General features: G+C 50.2%; 2 protein-coding genes across 5 annotated transcripts; both read left to right on the forward strand.

Moving 5' to 3' along the window:
* Positions 1-125: 125 nt before the first annotated feature.
* Positions 126-11545, forward strand: pdcd6 (programmed cell death 6). Of its 2 annotated transcripts, XM_062479893.1 has the most exons (6): positions 132-304; positions 4496-4557; positions 8292-8336; positions 9231-9389; positions 10448-10557; positions 10883-11545. In XM_062479893.1, exons 1-6 carry the CDS (start codon positions 222-224, stop codon positions 10979-10981), a joined length of 558 nt encoding a protein of 185 aa, XP_062335877.1. In that variant the 5' UTR covers positions 132-221; the 3' UTR covers positions 10982-11545. The 2 variants fall into 2 exon arrangements, with proteins under 2 accessions (XP_062335878.1, XP_062335877.1); XM_062479894.1 differs by lacking the exon at positions 8292-8336 and having other exon boundaries at positions 126-304.
* Positions 11546-12441: 896 nt separating this feature from the next.
* zgc:101569 (uncharacterized protein LOC449822 homolog) lies at positions 12442-22526 on the forward strand. 3 transcript variants are annotated; one of them, XR_009932359.1, is made up of 7 exons: positions 12442-12727; positions 13355-13525; positions 15106-15203; positions 15953-16097; positions 20234-20383; positions 21309-21616; positions 22145-22526. XR_009932359.1 is itself a non-coding variant. In XM_062480406.1 (7 exons), exons 1-7 carry the CDS (start codon positions 12586-12588, stop codon positions 22261-22263), a joined length of 1032 nt encoding a protein of 343 aa, XP_062336390.1. In that variant the 5' UTR covers positions 12442-12585; the 3' UTR covers positions 22264-22526. The 3 variants fall into 3 exon arrangements, 2 of the variants coding, with proteins under 2 accessions (XP_062336390.1, XP_062336391.1); XM_062480406.1 differs by having other exon boundaries at positions 21309-21515; XM_062480407.1 differs by having other exon boundaries at positions 21397-21515.
* Positions 22527-22647: the final 121 nt, after the last annotated feature.

The following is a 22647-nucleotide window of genomic DNA, read 5'->3' on the forward strand; positions in this document are numbered from 1 at the left end:
TATGTCTCCGTTTAAGGCACCCAACGAATAACAGTAAAAAAAAAAGAAGCTAATTTGAAAATTTAAGTGGAAGATAGTGTGGAGGTGGCCCTGTGACGTAGCGTATGGGAAGTGGTGAGAGTTTCACGCCACGCCTCTGCGCGAGGAATGTCAGTGACAGATTGAAGAGCGGAGGGTAGGCTTGTTTTTAATAGCACAAATTAAGCAGGAAAGCTTTTAAAATGGCATATCACAGTCCGTACAGAGCGGCTCCTTACAACAACGCACCTCCGGACCAAGGGTTTCTTTGGAATATTTTTCAGAGGTGAGTAAAAAAATAAATCTAAAACGATTGAGTAGCCTATTTGTCCGCATTCGTTTGAGCTCCACGTTAATAGTACTGCTGTCTACCGCAGAACGGTCCCGAGGACTGAGAAAAGAACGGTCGTTTCGTTTTCACGATTTTTTTTTTTATCTGTTCGCTTACAGTAATATAGAAAGTTAATTTGTATGTCCTCCGTGGATGTTTGAGTGAAAATTGTACTTGACAATATGATTTTCACAACAAATAGCCACAACCCTTTAAACAAGATTGTACTTAAGATGTTGAGATGTGTGTATTACAGTTATGACAGTTTAGAACATTTTCACTCGTGTACACTCAAGGCCTGGTTAGTCATGATAGCAGTTACCAGTTTAAACCAGTACTTCATAACTGAAATGTATATTCATGTAGAATAATGGATTCTATCACGTACACATGCTGCTCTCATGTACGATCAGAACCAAAAGTGGTGGCGCTTTCGAAATCAGTTTCAGAAAGTGTCATATTAAACTCATAATAACCGTCTCAAGCCCTGGCGTAAGGTTGGACAGGAGAAGGCAGTTGCTTGTGCCCCTTGTGGTAGTAATGAGTTATGTAATACTGCAGAGGATTCCTTAAGCTTTGCTTTCTCACAACATTAAAATGCTGCAGGCATGCAAGACCTGAAACACCTTAACAAATTATTTATAAGGAGGAAAAACCTAGAAAACTGTCAGGCTTGTCTGAGTTTCATGGACTCTCTCTCTGTCTCTGTCTCTGTCTCTGTCTCTCTCTCTCTGTCTCTCTCTCTCTCTCTCTCTCTCTCTCTCTCTCTCTGTCTCTCTCTCTCTCTCTCTCTCTCTCTCTCTCTCTCTCTCTCTCTCTCTCTCTCTCTCTGTCTCTCTCTCTGTCTGTATAACACATACACACACTCCCTCTCCCATGGTTCACTGCTCAGATGATTCCGGTGAGCAGAGCTGCTGGTGTTTCTGCCTGGTGCTGGAATTCCCTTCTGTGTCATGTGACTTCACCAAGGTCAAAGGGTAAACATCATGACTCACTCAGTAACGCAGAGCTTTAGAGCTGTTTAGTCTGACTCATGGAACTCTCATACAAGCATGACTTGGTTTCCATGACAGAACCTACACGCAACAAAGAACCACACACGTCCAGAATGAGATCCAGATGGGCGTGTTAGAAAACACAATGACTGGCTCCTTAGTACAGTCTTAACATAAGTTATGAAACATATGGTTTTGTTTATCAGATTACTGAAAGACTGGAAGACTACGTGACACAAACAAAATCTTAGATGCAAATATAGTTACAGTCTATGTATTTTTTGCATATTGACAGTGTACAACATGTAATGGAGAGAGAGAGGGGAGAGAAGTGTCAGCCTACGTGGTGCTCGCTCCACCCAGTGAGCCACGAGGGCACCCTAACCCAGCCGGCTCTCAGCCGTTTGAATGGAAAAGTTGCGCCAGTGCAGCCTAACATGTCCTGACCTGACCACCCCGTAGGAAAGAGTGAGAGAGGCCTGGGAAACTCTCCAGTAGCAGCCTTGGACTCAAGATACGTCCTGAATCCAGTAATCAAAACACACAGATGGTGACGCCTCAGGGGGAAAAAAATGCTTTTTTAAATGAAGCACAACATCTCTGCCTGTTTTACCTGCAGCTCAGAAGCTAAACAAAGCAGAGAGAGAGGGAGGGAGAGAGGGAGGGGAAGGGAGGGAGGGAGAGGGAGAGGGAGAGGGAGAGGGAGAGGGAGAGGGAGAGGGAGAGGGAGAGGGAGAGGGAGAGGGAGGGAGATGGAGGGAGGGAGGGGGAGGGAGGGAGGGAGAGGGAAGAAGAGAGGGAGAGGGAGAGGGAGGGAGAGGGAGATGGAGGGAGGGAGAGGGAGAGGGGGAGGGAGGGAGGGGGATGGAGGGAGGGAGAGGGAGAGGGAGGGAGAGAGAGGGAGGGAGGGAGAGGGAGGGAGGGAGAGGGAGGGAGGGGGAGAGAGGCAGAGGGAGAGAGAGGGGGAGAGAGGGGAGGGGAGGAGAGGGAGAGGAGGGAGGTAGGGAGGGAGGGAGAGGGAAGGACAGAGAGAGGGAGAAGAGAGGGGCAGGGACGGAGAGAGAGAGTAGTATGCTTTCTTCACAGCTCCGTTCCACACGTAAGCACCCTCTCAACCCCAACCGTGTTTAGTAAAGGGTGGTCACCGAGTCGCCCTCCTCTCTACATTCCCCACCTCCACGGTCACAAAGCGGCCCTTCATGAAGAAGAAGCCGCCATGTTTTTCTTTGGGAGTTTCTCTCTTCATTCCAGCCGCCTACACACTGGAGTCGGTCCGTAGAGTTTGTAGGTCGGTAGGTTTGGACTGGAGGTTGCTAAGGAACGAGTGAGTCATGGGAGGATTGCTCTGTAGACAGAGGAGGTTGTTTCATAACTAGAAGGCAAAGTGTTGTTGCTGTCAATATTCACCTGACAAACGTCTTAAGACATTCCCTCAGAAGCGTTAATGGTTAGGACAGGAAATCAAACCTTTAGGGCAGAGATTCCCACCCTGTGGGCCGCGGCCTCAGTGGGCCGGCAGGGTAATACAGGTGGGCCGCAAACCAATGAAAACTAAAGTATGAACATTTTTATATAAAAATATTTATGTATACTGTTGGTAAATTATTATTACAATTCTTACAATTTTTTTCCAAAATTTTGTATTAAATATTGCCTTTAATTCATCATGACCGAAACGTCAATAGTTACGCTTGGAACGTTGACTATAGACCAACTGACTTTTCCACCCTAATTTGCAAACGCCCACTATCTCATCACTTTCTCATTTTCTCAAACACAAAATGCCGGTTTTTACTAGGAGTTCGGATTATCTTCCCAAAAGGACAATCAATGATGTAAAACTGAGTCTATGTTGCTGCCCTTCAAGCAAGAGGAGGGAAAAGAGGTTTAAATTGTACGTTTCGAGCTACATCGACAATTACGAAGGTAAGGTTTATCCAACTCATACACATAAATCGCTAAATAGCTCACAGGATCACTGGAAGTTCTAGACCTGGCCTGGACGTGGTTGCTAGGTTACCTCTCTGTTTGCTCACTGTGGCGCTGAGGGACACTTGGTCTTATTTGATTGCTATATGAAGCGAACTATTTGGCTCTTGTGGTGTTGTTAAACATGTGTGATAAGCGCGAATTAAGTAAACAAATGTGTTGGGCGGCTGCTAAAATATTAGAGCTATGGAAAAGGTCGGCAATGGCTGCTCTCCAGGGCATATCAGGCCTTCAGGTGTATTAAAGTGTTATCGGATAGGGATGACTGAGATTCACTTCCACAAAACCTGTCTTCATCAAGCTGTAATCTTAAATCAGTTTTAGGTGTACTCTCTATAGTCTATAGTAGTCCTAGCTGCAGTTCTGTTGCAGGATTGTGTCATCACATCTTGTCTGTGTGAGATACTATGGTTTCATGTTCCACAATGGTCCAGATTTGTAAAATAATACCCAATCACAGCATGTGTCCTGTTGTTCTCCGCTTTCACTACTGTCTGTCTTCCTGGAGTACTGTCTCCCACCTGTCTGTCTTCCTGGAGTACTGTCTCCCACCTGTCTGTCTTCCTGGAGTACTGTCTCCCACCTGTCTGTCTTCCTGGAGTACTGTCTCCCACCTGTCTGTCTTCCTGGAGTACTGTCTCCCACCTGTCTGTCTTCCTGGAGTACTGTCTCCCACCTGTCTGTCTTCCTGGAGTACTGTCTCCCACCTGTCTGTCTTCCTGGAGTACTGTCTCCCACCTGTCTGTCTTCCTGGAGTACTGTCTCCCACCTGTCTGTCTTCCTGGAGTACTGTCTCCCACCTGTCTGTCTTCCTGGAGTACTGTCTCCCACCTGTCTGTCTTCCTGGAGTACTGTCTCCCACCTGTCTGTCTTCCTGGAGTACTGTCTCCCACCTGTCTGTCTTCCTGGAGTACTGTCTCCCACCTGTCTGTCTTCCTGGAGTACTGTCTCCCACCTGGCCTCTGGGAGATGCCCTTACCAGTACTGCTGTCCCTGCAGACACCATCAGATACCTGTCTCCTGACCACCAGGCTCAGTCTCGCTTTATTGAGGGATGAAAACACAACAAGAAGATTAGTGTGGATAAGGTTTCATCTGGAGTGTGCTGGCGGTGTGTGTGTGTGTTCCTTCAGCCAGTATCTAATCTGTGCTTCTTCCCCAGGGTGGACAAGGACAGGAGTGGAGTGATATCAGACACAGAACTGCAGCAGGCTTTATCAAACGGTACTTATCTCCATTCTCTGTACTCTACAGCTCCTCCCTCCACCCATTCTCTCTCCTTTACACCTCCTCCTCCCTCCACCCATTCTCTCTCCTTTACACCTCCCTCCACCCATTCTCTCTCCTTTACACCTCCTCCTCCCTCCACCCATTCTCTCTCCTTTACACCTCCTCCTCCCTCCACCCATTCTCTCTCCTTTACACCTCCTCCTCCTCCACCCATTCTCTATCTCCTCTCCAGATTAGGAGTTTTATTTTTGTTCCAAAATGGCATAGGCAGGTGGAGTGGACATACAGGTCAAGTGACACAGTACAACACAGGAAACGGGTCCACTTCCTGTATGAGCCAGGAAGTGTGCGGTTATCAGTGCTGCCTGATAGTCAGCTCACCACCTCACAGCTGTGCAACCAGCACCACGTAGAGCCAACATGGAGGGAATACACTCGCAAGGGTTAGTTATTATGTAAGATGAACCCTCCAAGTAGCCTGATTAGTAGACCTTGGTACGTAAAGCCTGAACATATTTTTAATAACCTCACTGAAAACATAACTCATTATATTTTTTAAGAAAAATAAACACTGACACACATACCGTTTTATATTCCCCACTAAAAAGCAATGATGGTGTCAGTAAAAGAAGCTGTTATCTGTCCCAGGCACTGGCAGGCTACAGAACACTGCTCAGGCTGCTAGAGGCAGGAATGTGCAGTGTTCGCAGTCGCTCTAGTCCTGAAGCAGCGTGCCTGATAGAGGTGTCCAGGTAGACCTGCTGGGTCCTGGCCTGATAGAGGTGTCCAAGCAGACCTGCTGGGTCTTGGTCTGTCCTCGCATCACACCTCACCGACCCTGCCTGGGATGCTGCCATTGTCACCGTTGAGACCGTCTTAGCCCGTCCAGGTTCCTCCATCTGCTTCCTGTCTTTCCCTCCTCCTCCTCTCTTCTCTCTCCTCCTCTCTCACCTCTCCTCTCTTCTCTCTCTCCTCCTCTCTCTCCTCTCCTCCTCTCTTCTCTCTCTCTCCTCCTCTCTCTCCTCCCCCGCTCTCATTGTTCTCTCCTTCTGCCTCTCCTCTGCTTTCCTCCATCCCTCTCCTGTCCATCCCCCCCTCCTCTATGATGCCCCCTCCCTCCCCATCACTTCCCCCAGAGAGCTGTGTGCCGGGGGGCTGAGGCACCAGTGTGTCCCCCTCTTCTTTCCTCCTCCCCAGGCCTGTTGACAACCCGCTGCCCCGGATGAATAGCCGATAGGCCGCAGCTGTAACTCACCATATTTATGGTCTTTTGAAGTCTGTGCTCTCAGCAGTCCCACTCTGGCCCCGCCACCCTCAGACTCACATGTGTAGTGTCAGAGCCGGCAGGGCTGAAGCCGCCCTGACGTCCTGCTGTGTAGTGTCAGAGCCGGCAGGGCTGAAGCCGCCCTGACGTCCTGCTGTGTAGTGTCAGAGCCGGCAGGGCTGAAACCGCCCTGCCGTCCTGCTGTGTAGTGTCAGAGCTGCTCTAAGCTCTCAACAGGTCAGTCTAACCAGCTCCACTGTTCTGGAAGCTAGTGTGGATGGGAAAGGATTGGATTGGTATAAGCAAGATGGTGGTCGCCCAACCCTACATTACGATTAGCTCTGCCTCCATTTGGATTAACCCCATCCAACCCTTGTGTCTCCAGATCTGGACTGGGTGGTGGAGTTATGGATGCTCTCTAATGAAGTCCTGACGTGTTCATGTGGTCTTTCAGACACTGTCCTCCATGTTGAGGAGGGTCTTCTGAATACATGCATCAGACAGGGGCCCTGAGCTGTGTGAGAGTGTGTGAGTGTGTGAGTGTGTGTTTGGGTTCACCTCTCAAGGTTGAGCTCACCCCCATATGTTATTTTTTTACGGATGCGGGTGGCAGAGTGTGTGTGTGTGTGTAATTGCGTGTGTGTTACTGTGGTTGAATCCAACCCTGTGTGTGTTCCAGTGTGTGACCAGCCGTGTGTGTGTGTGTGTGTGTGTGTGTGAAGTCAGCCCCAGCCTTGCAAGTGGAACAAAGCTCCCTCTGTGCTGCACACACACAGCAACACACACACAGCAACACACAGTAACACACACAGCTCTATGCCTACCGGTGCCCTCTCTGGACCAGGGCTGAAAACACGTGGCAGCATTTCAGGAGGAGCTCAGTCTGACCCCTCAGCACACACACACACTCTCTGATGTCTGTCCTGCCCTGTGGCCAACACGGCAGGTCAGGTGACACGGCAGGTCAGGTGACACGGCAGGTCGGGGTGGGGGACAGGGCAGGTCGGGGTGGGGGACAGGGCAGGTCGGGGTGGGGGACAGGGCAAGTCGGGGTGGGGTGGGGGACAGGGCAGGTCGGGGTGGGGGACAGGGCAGGTCGGGGTGGGGGACAGGGCAGGTCGGGGTGGGGTGGGGGACAGGGCAGGTCGGGGGACAGGGCAGGTCGGGGTGGGGGACAGGGCAGGTCGGGGTGGGGGACAGGGCAGGTAGGGGTGGGGGACAGGGCAGGTCGGGGTGGGGGACAGGGCAGGTCGGGGTGGGGTGGGGGACAGGGCAGGTCGGGGTGGGGTGGGGGACAGGGCAGGTCGGGGTGGGGTGGGGGACAGGGCAGGTCGGGGTGGGGTGGGGGGCAGGTCGGGGTGGGGTGGGGGACAGGGCAGGTCGGGGTGGGGGACAGGGCAGGTCGGGGTGGGGGACAGGGCAGGTCGGGGTGGGGGACAGGGCTGTGCTGGAGTAGACCAGTCTGGCCAGCCACCACCTCATCCTGGGAGACCTTCACAGCTCACAGCCTGGCATACTGCCAACGTTAGCCTGGCACACTGCTAACATTAGCCTGGCACACTGCTAACATTAGCCTGGCATACTGCCAACGTTAGCCTGGCACACTGCTAACATTAGCCTGGCACACTGCTAACATTAGCCTGGCACACTGCTAACGTTAGCCTGGCACACTGCTAACATTAGCCTGGCACACTGCTAACGTTAGCTTGGCACACTGCCAACGTTAGCCTGGCACACTGCTAACATTAGCCTGGCACACTGCTAACATTAGCCTGGCACACTGCTAACATTAGCATGGCACACTGCTAACATTAGCCTGGCACACTGCTAACATTAGCATGGCACACTGCTAACATTAGCCTGGCACACTGCTAACATTAGCCTGGCACACTGCTAACATTAGCATGGCACACTGCTAACATTATCCTGGCACACTGCTAACATTAGCATGGCACACTGCTAACATTAGCCTGGCACACTGCTAACATTAGCATGGCACACTGCTAACGTTAGCCTGGCACACTGCTAACATTAGCCTGGCACACTGCTAACATTAGCCTGGCACACTGCTAACATTAGCATGGCACACTGCTAACATTAGCCTGGCACACTGCTAACATTAGCATGGCACACTGCTAACATTAGCCTGGCACACTGCTAACATTAGCCTGGCACACTGCTAACATTAGCATGGCACACTGCTAACATTATCCTGGCACACTGCTAACATTAGCATGGCACACTGCTAACATTAGCCTGGCACACTGCTAACATTAGCATGGCACACTGCTAACGTGATCCTAGCACACTGCTAACGTTAGCCTGGCAGATAAAGCTCCCTTAGAACGCTGTGTTCTCAGGAGGGTCAGAAGTTCTGGAGGAACATAACACTGTTAATACAGTATATGTTTGTTGATATTTAAATGTTAAATATTAAATGTTAATTCCTGTCTCTCTGCTACAGGCACATGGACTCCCTTCAACCCTGTCACCGTACGTTCCATCATATGTGAGTCTCCCTCCCTCTCCCCCCACCTCTCTGTAGCTCTCTAAACACTGACAACACAACTGTCTTTTTGTCCTGCAGTAAATGTTGTTTGTTGGTTATCCATGGCAACTGCCCCATTTCATTACCTTCTTGGCAACAACCTCTCACTGACAAATACCCACAAGGCACCACAGTAGATTGCAAACACACAGCTGTCAATAAAACAGCAGAAAAGGAGGATTTGTTTTAAACTGGGTACGTCTGTTTAAAAAGGCTTCTGTCAATAATAATTGACTTGGTATTAATCTGAACTCTTCTGTGTCCGTGCATGCGTGCGTGTGCGTGTGTGTGCGTGTGTGTGTGTGTCACGCACAGGATGCCTCCTGTATTGTGTCAGACATGCATACAGAACACAGTGTATGTGTGTTGTTTTGAGGCTTACCGCAGTTCCCTGGTCCCTAGTGTGACAGTACAATACAGTCCCTTGTGATCAAATAGCCACGCAGTTCTAGGCCAGCCATGTGACCTGACTGTAATTACCACCCTCAGGAGTTCAGGCAGGCAGGCAGGACTTTCCACCTGTAGTCACAACTGAGATCATATCAGAACGCACTATTCACACAGAGAACTACACTTCTACTAGAAGTGAACTACACCTCTGATGCAACGCATGCATACATTATTATACCACTGGAATGAACCCCATTAGTGTGTGTGTGGGCTGTGAGTGTGTGTGTGTGTTCTCCTGGGTTAGTGTGTGTGTGGGCTGTGAGTGTGTGTGTGTTCTCCTGGGTTAGTATGTGTGTGGGCTGTGAGTGTGTGTGTGTTCTCCTGGGTTAGTGTGTGTGTGGGCTGTGAGTGTGTGTGTGTTCTCCTGGGTTAGTGTAATCAGTGTGTGTCCTGTCCTCTCCACAGCGATGTTCGACCGGGAGAACAAGGGAGGCGTGAACTTCAATGAGTTTGCCGGTGTTTGGAAATACATCACAGACTGGCAGAACATCTTCCGCACCTACGACCGGGACAACTCCGGCTTCATCGACAAGAACGAGCTGAAGCAGGCGCTAACTGGGTTTGGTGAGCTGAGCTTCTCATCACCATGGAGACGGAGGAGGGCGGGCTCTTAAACACTACAGTCTCATCACCATGGAGACGGAGGAGGGCGGGCTCTTAAACACTACAGTAGTTCAGGTTACTGCACTGCCTCCCTGTCTGAGAGCTGGGGGGTGGAGGAGGGCGGGGGTGGAGGTGGGTGGGGCTGCTGCAGGGCTGCTGCAGGGCTGCTGCAGGGCTGCTGCAGGGCTGCTGCAGGGCTGCTGCAGGGCGGCTGCAGGGCGGCTGCAGGGCTGCTGCAGGGCTGCTGCAGGGCTGCTGCAGGGCTGCTGCAGGGCGGCTGCAGGGCGGCTGCAGGGCTGCTGCAGGGCTGCTGCAGGGCTGCTGCAGGGCGGCTGCAGGGCGGCTGCAGGGCTGCTGCTGCAGGGCTGCTGCTGCAGGGCTGCTGCTGCAGGGCTGCTGCTGCAGGGCTGCTGCTGCAGGGATTACTGTAGTTCACAATGTTCGACTCAAACCTTCCTGAGGGGTGTGAGGACCGCCTGATTAATGCCAAGAAGCAGATGAGTTCATCATAATACCTATATAGATATGATGATGTGTTCATTCAACAGATGCTTTTGTGCAAAACTGTGTACAGAGAGGGAATCAAACTCAACTGCAGTCAGATACTCTAACCACTAGGCTCCTCCCCCCAGCCCACCCATCTGGGAGTATCTGAGCCCTGTGATGCTAGCGGAGCTTGTGCCTCCGCTCAGTATCACTCCTCTCTCACTTGCCCACTCTGGGATCTGAACCAGGGTCCTCTGACTCAGGCACACAACCACCAGCTTTCATAAACAGCACAGCTTCAGCCAGATGGGGCGGGCGGTGTTCATACTGAGGAGGAAGTTTAACAAATTCAACTCAGTTACACGTGGTATCGGTGGTGTAGGAGGATGTGTGTGAGGTGATAGTAACTCTGGTTGGGTGTGTGTGTGAGGTGTGTGTGAGGTGTGTGTGAGGTGTGTGTGTGTTCATGTGTGTGTGTGACGTGATTGTGAGGTGTGTGTGAGGTGTGAGGTGACGCTGTGCTGTGCCCTCAGGGTATCGCCTGTCAGACCAGTTCTACAGCACCCTCATAGAGAAGTTTGACCGACAGAGGAAAGGACAGGTGGCCTTCGACGACTTCATCCAGTGCTGCATCGTTCTACAGGTGAGAAATGCGCGCTGATGCTTATATCCGACGTACAGGGGGACTCAAACCTCTTGATCTGCAGTCAGATACTCTAACCACTGAGCTGCCCGTCTCAGGTCGAGCTCTCACATATTTTCTCTCCTTCTTTTGTGTTGGAAAAGTTGTGTCTCACCGGGCCTGAACTCCTATCCTCTCTCTCTTCATACACTGGGCCTGAACTCCTATCCTCTCTATCTTCATACACTGGAAAGATCTTGTTGAAATATCCTCATCACATAACAGCAGATCCCATGTTGAGGACCTGAATGTGTCATCTTCAGCTGAACACTGTGTCCTCCTGCAGAGGTTGACGGACGTGTTCAGGCGCTACGACACAGACCAGGACGGCTGGATCCAGGTGTCGTACGAACAGTACCTCTCCATGGTGTTCAACGTGGTATAGTACAGCACAAGCAGACACACCCGTGTCCACCCCACCTCCTTCCAGGAAGTCTTCCTTGTTGAGGCAGCCAATCAAAACACAGACTGACTGGGACTCTGGGATTTGGAGACAGGACATTACTCTCCCTTCGTCTGTCTGTCTTTGTTCATAAAGTTTGTTAAACGTCTTAATGATTCAACAGACCTGGATATCTGTGTTTAAGGTAAATCTGCATTGTAAATAACCTTCAGGGTTGACTCGCATGCTGTCAGGAAATGTGTTCCGGTGTCGAAGCTTGCTCCCCATCTCCGACCTACTTTGCTAAAGTCATGTTTACAGAAACTGTGACAGCAGGTGACGAAGGTCACACCTGCTTTTAGATTCACTCACATGCCAGCTACGCCATACCTGTATAGACTTATTTTTAACAGGCAAATCTACAAATGTTAGAGCAGATTATTATACTTATGGGAAGCATATGCTTTTGTATGTCTTGAGTTTTTGTGCATGATGCCTTAATCTGAAAAAAAAAAAAAAACGCAAGAGGAACCTCTTTTATTAAAAAACAAAGAAACCAACTGAAAAGACGACTCTGACTAGTGATTTTGATGTGGATGGAAAGCAGGAGTGATTGCAGTTTCAAACTGTAAACTTTCAAATAGTAAACTTGTTCTCCACTGGTGATACGGTTCCCCCCTTGGGTCAGTCAGATAACAATTTCAATGTGTTAATAATAATATATTCATTTATTTATAATTTTTCAACTCAAAAAAGTTTCAGAAAAAAAGGTTTTGGAAAGGTTGAAAAATATCTTTGAAAAAGTTGCATCATTGATGAGTACTTGATGAAGACTCTACTACTGTACTCTACTGTACTCTACTGTACTCTATTGTGCTCTGCTTTAATCTACTGTTTCAGGGTTCGCTGTTCTCCTTTCCTTTCACTGTGTGGAAAAAAGGTTTTGAAAGGTTGAACAAATATATTTTTTTAAGGTTTCGAAAGATTGAAAAAATGTTTTATACAAAAAGTTTGTATAATTGACGAGTTCTTGATGACTACTATACTCTACTGCACTCTATTGGACTATACTTAAAGGCAGGGTAGGCAATGTTGTTGAGAAACACTTTTTGTTTGACGGGAGGAGGTGGGATATTTTGATTTGAATTGTGTTCAACCGAAGCTAAAATAGCTAGCTTCGGGCAACTTGCCTACCCTGCCTTTAAGACTTTTCCTCTCTCCTCTCCCTTCACTGTGTGAAAAAAAAGTTTCAAAAGATTGATTTTTTTTCTTCTAAAGATGAAAGGTTGAAAAAACTAGCTTACATTTGTTGTGCGTAATAGGCAGGAAATGTCTATTGTCTACAGAAATAATATTCATCATGCCCAAATACAGATTAAAATTTAAGTAATGTCCTCCTTCCAGCACCTTCGCTGTACCAAATCCCCGGACCATACACTTTTGATTCTAGTTTCTAAGGGGACCGTTTACGTGACACCCTTTGAGAAAAGTTGTTTGGAAAGTTTCCCTAGCATAGTTAGTTAACATAGGCATACCTTTTTATAAATAGCGAGCAGTGTGGACAGAGCTAAACCCAGGAGTCACAATCTAGACCTTAAACTTTCCCGATGTCTTGTCAGACATGGAAGCGTTTTTTCAGATTTCAAAGTCTGAGGAGAGCTCCTTCTACCAGAGAGGTTAGCCGAGCCCAGTTCTGCAGCGCTGGCGACGGAGGGAGAAACACGACCTCTGCGGAGAAAGGAGGGACGGGTACGTAGCTGTTCAGACGTAATTTCATACAACATAAATTAATGTATAAAAAGTAATCAAACACTAAGTTGGCTATCAGAAACATATTCGTGTCACCTGTAATGACGTGTGTTGAACAGCAGGCGGCAGCGCACCCTCGCCTTCAGGGAAGGTTGGAAGGTGACCTGGCTGAAGGGTATTAAAGGATGCCGTCTCGTTTAAGAGAAGCGTGGATTTTATAGTACATTTACTATTAGGTGCCTGCACACAGCTGTATACAACTGTGTAAGATGCGCAGACTTTCAGGCTTATTCCAATCTTTTAGGGCGTTCACAGTACATGATTTACGTAGAGCTACATATTTAAATTGGATATAATACTGTTGGTTATAGTCGTTTTAACTCAGGGATTGCTCTTGCAGACCCTGGCTCTGAGTGGTGTCTTCAGTAGGCCATAACATGCAATGTCACTCAGCCACAATGTCCACAAGCCACAAGGCCAGCTATCCTCTGCTGTCATCCAGCCAGATCTCTCTCACAGAACAATTTACATTCCATTCCTCATGCTGCTGGCGAGCGACTCTGTTTGTCGGGTCGGCGCTCGGTCTCTGAGCAATGTGTCTTCTTCTTCTTCGGCATTGCCGTGCAGTCTCCGGGCAGACTGTGGTCTCTGCCAGGCGAGGGGCGGTGGTTACTGTGGCGATAAACCGTCCGGAGGTGCGTAACGCGGTGAACCGGGAGACGGCGGCGAGGCTGTTGGACGAGCTGTCTGCCTTCGACCGCGACCCCCAGCTGAACGTGGCAATTCTCCATGGAAACGGTGAGAGGAGACCCCGTAATCCCTGCCTGGGTCACCCCGGGGGGGGGTGAGCGGCACTGGTTAGGGGGGGCTTCATCCTCCTCCTTCACTCTCATCCCTCCTCCCTCCCCATAGTCCCTCCTCTCTCATCCCTACCTCCTTCTCTCTCATCCCTCCCAAGTCCTGCTTTAGCAGCTGTCCATAGATGTGCTGGAGGGGTCCTGAGTGGTCCTGAGGGGTCCTGAGAGCCATTGGAGCCTGTGCCTGTATTACACACACACACCTACACACACCTACACACACACCCAGCTGCTAGGGGCCTGCTCAGTGTCAGACACAGTGCAGCACAATCATACCAGCCTGGTCATACCTTTCAAAATAATCATGTGGTGTGGGTCCTAATGAAGTCCCTCACTGTGTTCAACCTGGACCCTCTCCCTGGAAACGCTCTCCAGCCTCCAGAAGCTCAAGTGCTCACTTCATCTGCCTGGCTGACAGACCTCCTGGCTGGGCACTGCAGGCTGGAGAGCGGCCATGAGGAGGCTGCTCCATGTCAGACTGAAGGCAGTGTGGCCGTAATTGCCTCGTGTTAAAAGGGTTCATGTCAACCGCTGCGCCGGGCCACTCTGGCAAAGTGCTGCTCTGTGATTTGCGCTGGGTCCGTTATGTGTTGTTAATGGCCCCAAAGCATTCTGTGTGTTGACTTGCACCTCTGCCGTCGCAAGATGGCTGGCCGCTGCAATGATTAGTCCTCGTTCGAAGTTTCTAAATGACAGGTTGATGTGTGCAGGTCGAAATATGAACTCTGGGAACATGAGGAAGCAGTTTTCCTACTGTGATGACGTGTGTCTCAGTACTTTTCTCTTGCTATATTATCAGTAATGGGTAATTGCCTCCTATGGGTTTTGAACCTGTTGGCACATATTTTGAGCTTTTTGGAATTATATTTCCACAGGTTTGTGGTCAGGTGAAGTGAAAGATTAGCCATCTGTTTGTGAAGCTCTCAGGTTCCTTACCTCTGACATCAGACTGTTACTAGTTAGTTATCCAGACTGTTAGGGTTAGTTATCCAATCTTCTCCAACAGGAAGTTGTGTAGATGCAAGGGGAAGGATGGAGTTGGGAGTTTTTAATCACCATCATCCTCACCATCATCTTCACCATCATCCTCACCATCATCATCATCATCTTCTTCTTCATCCTCACCATCACCATCACACTCACATGTGCAACCTCACCCTTTACAGCTCTGTTCCTCAGTTGCTTGTGTTGTAGTGTTTGTACTCTGGAGTCATGTTGTAATTACCACATCATCCAACACCAGGGCGTAGGGCCTGGGTGTTGCTTTCCCATGCTGAGCTGTGTGTGTGTGTGTGTGTGTCTGTGTGTCTGTGTCTGTGTGTCTGTGTGTCTGTGTGTGTGTGTGTGTGTGTGTGTGTGTGAGACTTGACTGTGGCTCTCTATTGGAGTGAGGTCCTCCTCATTCAGAACAAACCTCTCTCCTAATTGCAGCCCTGACTCTCTAAAGTCCTGCTTGTTTTCCCTCCCCCTCTCCCCCAAGGCTCCAGCCACCATACTCAGTAATCTTGTGGTCTCTTCCAGGAGGGAATTTCTGCGCTGGTTACGATCTGAAAGAGCTGGCCAATCATACAGCCTCCGTCAAATTGGAGCAAGATGTCACCAAAGGCCCTGGTCCTATGGTGAGCTGGCTTGTCTGCAGAACTCTCCGTCTGTCTATCAACAGATGGAGCTACGCAGAGGAGTGTCAGGGCTAGAGCATTGAAAAAAAAAAAAAAAAACTAATATTTTACAGTTTTTCGCAAAGATTTTTCGCAAAGATTTTCTAATTTTTTTTCTTGTTGCCTTCTGCCTTGCTTTATGGTAGCTTCGTAGACTAGCTTACATTTGTGGTGCGTGATAACCAGGAATGAAGTCGTGCAATGACAGTAAAAATATTGAAAACATTTCTTTCAAAAGAAAAATGTCAAAACTTTTCAGAAACTTTTTTCACATATTTTTCTTGTTGCCTTCTGCCATGCTCCATGGTACAGTAACAACGTATTTGTAATTGGTTACTTCTCTCTGGCTAGCGGTATAGGTTATTACAACAGTGTGGCCCAGGTAATGTAACCTTCACTGAAAGGGTTGTCCATCTGCAGTGCAAATGTAGCCTCTGTGTGTGTCTGTGTGTGTGTCTGTGTGTGTCTGTGTGTGTCTGTGTGTGTGTCTGTGTGTGTGTCTGTGTGTGTGTGTGTCTGTGTAGATCATCTGTTGGGTTTTGTCTATGTTTGGAACTGAAGTGGTCGTCTTATAATATGTCAAACACGAATATGTAAATGATTTATGGTTGTGGGAGTTCTGTGATATGTTTGTACTCTATCTGTAGTGTCTGTCTGATGCGGTGTGTGTGTGTGTGTGTGGTGGTGTGTCTGTGTTGGGGTGTCCACAGGGCCCCTCCAGGCTGCAGCTGTCTAAGCCCCTGATAGCAGCGGTCAGCGGTTACGCGGTGGCTGGAGGTCTGGAGCTTGCTCTGCTGGCTGACCTCAGGGTGCTGGAGGAGAGCGCCATCATGGGGGTGTTCTGTCGCAGGTTTGGTATGTTCCTCCTCTCCCTCCCCTCCTCCTCCTCTCCCTCTGTCCCTCTCCTTCTTTAATGACCCCTGTGACCTTCCTGTTTCTGGCCTTCCTAATTTTTTTTATAAGTGTGTGTGTGTGTGCACGCATACATTTGTGCGTGTGTGTCTTACTATTTGTAGTTCACCTCTGAAGGGAAATTAAACTCAACAGATACATTATAAAGCTGTCACATTCCAGAGCTTTCTCTGTGGTTGGGTCCTGCTTCGATAGCGGCGGTGACCAGATGACCGGAGTTGATCAGGGGTGACCATGGCCTTGGCTGATAAACCCAGAGGAAGCCGTTGTAGCGTGTTGTAGCGTCTCGACAGCACTGTTCTCCGAGGCTCTAAATACGAGCACAATGTTTATAAATACTGTGTCTGTGCTGTAATCTAGTCACAGAACTGGGCTCATCGTTGCAGCTTCTGTAATTTCACTGCTCTGGTGTGTCCCTCGTCTGACCAGGCCGGTGTCAGTGTGCCCCCTCCCCCTCCACCATCCCCTCCGCCCCCCCCCTCCGGCCTCCCCTCCGCCCTCCCCCCTCTCCTCCCCCCGCCACCCTCCCCAAGATCTGAGTGTTTAGAACTGAGCTGTGAACATCCCAACCAGGAGAGTCTCTGTAGTCGTGTGTGTGTGTGTGTGTGTGTGTGTGTGGTTGAGATGTCCTGACCACAGGTGGACTGTAGTCATGGAGACCACAGCTCTCCTGACCCAAAGCTCCGAGATGGCCTGAAGCCCTCTAGCCCTGGAGAGTGTGTGTGTGTGTGTGCATGCATGAATGTTTTTGTGAATGCGTGCTTGTGTGTTTCTATGTATGTAGATGTTTATGAGTGAGATTTTGTGTTTCAGACCTCGACCCATTCAGGTTCCCCCGTGCATCCAGACAGTTAGCAGTGACAGACAGTTAGCAGTGACAGACAGTTAGCAGTGACAGACAGTTAGCAGTGACAGACAGTTAGCAGTGACAGACAGTTAGCAGTGACAGACAGTTAGCAGTGACAGACAGTTAGCAGTGACAGACAGTTAGCAGTGACAGACAGTTAGCAGTGAGGGTCTAACATGGATCTGTGGTCTGGCTGGGGATCAAACCTCCACCCTGATCTTCATTCCTCATGGTTTCCCCGGCCTCCTCCTGTCTGGCTCACATGCTCCACAAGCTGCAGCCAGGACTTCAAAGACAAACTACTCAGAGAGTTGAACTTTTCCTCTCCTTATCCACCCTGTCAGGGTTTCTCTGGAAATCTCTAATCCGGATCAAACAGCCTAACCCTCATGAGAGCCTGTTGAAGAGGGCTGTGCTGTGAAGAGGGCTGTGCTGTGAGGAGTGCTGTGCTGTGAGGAGGGCTGTGCTTTGAGGAGGGCTGTGCTGTGAGGAGGGCTGTGCTGTGAGGAGTGCTGTGCTGTGAGGAGGGCTGTGCTGTGAGGAGGGCTGTGCTGTGAGGAGGGCTGTGCTGTGAGGAGAGGTGGATGCCAGTATCACCATCAGACTGGAGAGCTGAGGGATAATCTGGCTTCATTCAGCACTTCTCTGCCAGTCCAGTGGTTCTCTACCTTGGTCCTCAAGCCCCCGTGTTCTGCATGTTCTAGATGTTTTAAATGCATTTATCAAGCTTCTACTGAGCTTAATATCACATTGATAACAAGTGTGCTTTTCTTCCTCTTGGGATTCCCAGTGTGTGTACGCTGGGCCTGCAGGTGTGTGTGCACTGGGCCTGCAGTGCATACAGGAAGAGAAACACCTCTTATATCTATCCTGGGAGACAATAGGCCAAGGCCTGGGACAATAAGCTCTGCTGACACACGCAGAACCCTGCTTCAGCCGGTCTGGCACAAGACAAGGACCACCGCTATCAGCAGGAGCGTAGCAGGAGGATCAGAGAGACACATCTAAGCAGGGCAGCTCTCTCTCAGGTCTCCACAGCACCTGCAGCTGTCCACCTCCCTGCAGGCCAGCCTCCAAAGGTGTCCTTTTGTTTTAGACGACTTCAAGGCGGCGTCTCCCCTCACACACCGGCTTCCATTCACAGAGAACAAAGGCTGAGGAGCAAACAGGACACGCCAGAGACGAGGGGGTCTGTCTCCGGGGGCAGGGTGGGGGGCAGGGTGGGGGGCAGGGTGGGGGGCAGGGCAGGATAAGAAGAGCCTTCCGGCTGCTGATAACATGGTGCCAACAGCACTGAGACTGTCTAGGCCAGCCTGCCTTCACTCTGTCTCTCTCCCCCCCCTGTCCCTAATCTGTCTGTTTTTCCTGACTCTAATATGACTCCCTGTCTCTAATATGACTCCCTGTCTCTAATATGACTCCCTGTCTCTAATATGACTCCCTGTCTCTAATATGACTCCCTGTCTCTAATATGACTCCCTGTCTCTAATATGACTCCCTGTCTCTAATATGACTCCCTGTCTCTAATATGACTCCCTGTCTCTAATATGACTCCCTGTCTCTAATATGACTCCCTGTCTCTAATATGACTCCCTGTCTCTAATATGACTCTCCCAGTCTCTAATCTGTCTCTCTCTTCCTCTGTCTCTAATCTGTCTCTCTCTCCCTCTGTCTCTAATCTGTCTCTCTCTCCCTCTGTCTCTAATCTGTCTCTCTCTCCCTCTGTCTGTAATCTGTCTCTCTCTCCCTCTGTCTGTAATCTTTCTTTCTCTCTCCCTCTCTCTCTAATCTGTCTCTCCTGTCTCTAATCTGTCTCTAATCTGTCCCTCTCTTTCTCCTGCCTCTAATCTGTGATGCTTCCCCAGTGGATATTAGGATCAAATATTTGTGTCACATAAAAAATATTACCAAAAACATTTCACAAAAAAATGCATACATATTTTTCACACATTTTTCACAAATATTTTTTTGATGCCTTCTGCCTTGCTCTATGGTAGCTTTGTAAACTAGCTTACGTTTGTTGTGCGTGATAACCAGGAAAAAAGGACCAAATACAGATTAAAACTAAAGTAACGAGCCTGGCTTTAAAATGTAAGAAGTAAAAAGTACAGATATTTGTGTAAGGAGTGAAAGTAAAAAATTGTCATAGAAAATGTTTTGAAAAGTATTCAGAGTATAGTTTTTTTGATTTATGAAGAGAATTGGGAACATTTTATCTCGGGATACGAGGAGACAGTGTTTCCAGCACTTGTTCTTTGGGGCCTCGTGCAGGTGATTTGGGGTTATAAAAACACGTTACATCATGAGCTGTGCAGGATGTGGGCAGGCCCAGACTGGGATGGAGGTGTGATGGAGGCTCTGGGTCGTCCCAGACTGGGATGGAGGTGTGATGGGGGCTCTGGGTCGGCCCAGACTGGGATGGAGGTGTGATGGAGGCTCTGGGTCGGCCCAGACTGGGATGGAGGTGTGATGGAGGCTCTGGGTCGTCCCAGACTGGGATGGAGGTGTGATGGAGGCTCTGGGTCGGCCCAGACTGGGATGGAGGTGTGATGGAGGCTCTGGGTCGGCCCAGACTGGGATGGAAGTGTGATGGAGGCTCTGGGTCGGCCCAGACTGGGATGGAGGTGTGATGGAGGCTCTGGGTCGGCCCAGACTGGGATGGAGGTGTGATGGAGGCTCTGGGTCGGCCCAGACTGGGATGGAGGTGTGATGGAGGCTCTGGGTCGTCCCAGACTGGGATGGAGGTGTGATGGAGGCTCTGGGTCGGCCCAGACTGGGATGGAGGTGTGATGGAGGCTCTGGGTCGGCCCAGACTGGGATGGAGGTGTGATGGAGGCTCTGGGTCGTCCCAGACTGGGATGGAAGTGTGATGGAGGCTCTGGGTCGGCCCAGACTGGGATGGAGGTGTGATGGAGGCTCTGGGTCGTCCCAGACTGGGATGGAGGTGTGATGGAGGCTCTGGGTCGTCCCAGACTGGGATGGAAGTGTGATGGAGGCTCTGGGTCGTCCCAGACTGGGATGGAGGTGTGATGGAGGCTCTGGGTCGTTTAGGGAGCTGAATGTAGCAGAAGCTGTTCAAACACAGACTTTCTGCTCATAACTTACACTCTGAAACACTCCACAGCGACAAGTCATCAATCAAGAATGATTATGGTACCAGTCTCTCTACCAGTGTACAGAGAGAGGGTTCTCCTGTTTAAGGTTCTCATTGTTCTCTGTCTGGGTTCCACAGGAGTTCCTCTGATCGACGGCGGCACTGTCCGCCTCCCTCACCTCATTGGCTTATCCCGGGCCATGGACCTCATTCTGACTGGTCGGCCAATCGGTGCACAGGAGGCCCTGGCCTTCGGGTTGGCTAACAGAGTGGTGCCGGATGGTCAAGGTATGTGAGCCTTAGAGGCGCTTGTCTCTACGCAGCTTATTGTTATATATTTCATTTTCTATGGTCCTGTTTTTTCATCCTCCTCTCCTGGTTATGATAAAACAGGCCGGAGCAGTAACTCATAGATAGTTCCTTCCACTCCCCCATTCATAACAGCGATCCAGTGCTGATTTACATTATATTTGCATTTCAACATGGTATTTCCTGTATTAATTCATGAAAGGTCTTCCATCCCAGTGGAAAGGCCTTCCATGGGCTCTGGAGCAGTCAGAGTCCTACAGGCCTGCTGCCAGGAGGCTAGGCCTGCTTAGCTAGCTAGAGCCAGGAGGCTAGGCCTGCTTAGCTAGCTAGAGCCAGGAGGCTAGGCCTGCTTAGCTAGCTAGAGCCAGGAGGCTAGGCCTGATTAGCTAGCTAGAGCCAGGAGGCTAGGCCTGCTTAGCTAGCTAGAGCCAGGAGGCTAGGCCTGCTTAGCTAGCTAGAGCCAGGAGGCTAGGCCTGCTTAGCTAGCTAGAGCCAGGAGGCTAGGCCTGCTTAGCTAGCTAGAGCCAGGAGGCTAGGCCTGCTTAGCTAGCTAGAGCCAGGAGGCTAGGCCTGCTTAGCTAGCTAGAGCCAGGAGGCTAGGCCTGCTTAGCTAGCTAGAGCCAGGAGGCTAGGCCTGCTTAGCTAGCTAGAGCCAGGAGGCTAGGCCTGCTTAGCTAGCTAGAGCCAGGAGGCTAGGCCTGCTTAGCTAGCTAGAGCCAGGAGGCTAGGCCTGCTTAGCTAGCTAGAGCCAGGAAATACCAAGTGGTGAGATGTAAATATAGAAGGGGTGATATTGTAAATTGGCCTGTATGGACAGAAAGGGGGGGGATACGTGCGTGAGTGTATGTTAATGCGTGTGTGTATGTTTTCATGTGTTTTACATGCGTGTGTGTGTGTGTGTCAGCCCTGCAGGCAGCTATGGAGCTGGCTGAGCAGATCAGCTCGTTCCCCCAGCAGTGTATGCGTGCCGACCGCTCCTCTGCTCTCCACAGCGTGTACGCTGCTACCTCGCTCTCTGCCGCCATGCAGTACGAGGCCCAGCATGGGGCGCCCGTCCTCCGGGCCGAGGCCGTCGCCGGGGCAACCAGCTTCACCTGCGGAGTGGGGAGAGGTGGGAGGTTCACCTGAGGGAGCGACACCTAACAATGGAGGAGGTGGAGAGGCGGGAGGGTTATCTGGCTAGCACAGCATAGAAGTAGAAACCATCAACAGGTACAGAACTGCACATACGGTTGTTGTGCAGTCTATGTTTTTGGTTGTGTTTTCGGCTCTATAATTACCCCATGGCAGACTGCTGTTCAACTGAACTTGTGACGGGAAACATTCCTGGTATACACCTCACACACAGTTGTGTGTGTGTGGATGTGCGCGTGGGTGTGTGCGGGTGTGTGTGCTCATGTGGGTGTGTGTGTGTTAATTAGGTTGAGGAGAGACACTGTCTAGACACCATGATAACAGGACACACAGTCCCTGTTTAGTGTTTCCCCCTGCCTGCTCACCTAAACACCCATCACTACTTCACCTGCTCTGCCTCAGGGAACACACACTCACTGAGAACACACAGCACACATACACACAAGCACTCACTCTCACACACACACACACACACACAGAGCACACACACACACAGAGCACACACACACACAGAACACACACGTATGCACAGTGATGACTTGTAAATAAACTTTGTCTACCGTTCAACAAACAAGGAACAATGTGTTTTCTGTTAAACTTTCCTAGATACGATTACACAACTACTGTCAGGACAGTCTCCTACTGAAGACCAGGAGAGACCAGGACAGTCTCCTACTGAAGACCAGGGCAGTCTCCTACTGAAGACCAGGGCAGTCTCCTACTGAAGACCAGGAGAGACCAGGACAGTCTCCTACTGAAGACCAGGGCAGTCTCCTACTGAAGACCAGGAGAGACCAGGACAGTCTCCTACTGAAGACCAGGGCAGTCTCCTACTGAAGACCAGGACAGTCTCCTACTGAAGACCAGGACCAGCAGACCCTGCCCACCCCACACCTCCCCCCTCCTCACCAGTCCTCCTCCTTGGTCGTTGGGGAGTGTCTTTCCCAGTGCTGGTCTGGCCTGGGTCTGGATGGGGAGGTGGAGGATGCTAGCATGTGTAGCTTTGATGCTACCAGGTCCTCCCTCCCAGATAAGACAAGCCCCCCCCCCCCCCCCCCCCCCCCCCGCTGTATCTAGCCGGGATCAGCATCTGGTCTCTAGGACAGACA

This window comes from Osmerus eperlanus, chromosome 15 (assembly GCF_963692335.1).
Source record: "Osmerus eperlanus chromosome 15, fOsmEpe2.1, whole genome shotgun sequence".
NCBI lineage: Eukaryota > Metazoa > Chordata > Actinopteri > Osmeriformes > Osmeridae > Osmerus > Osmerus eperlanus.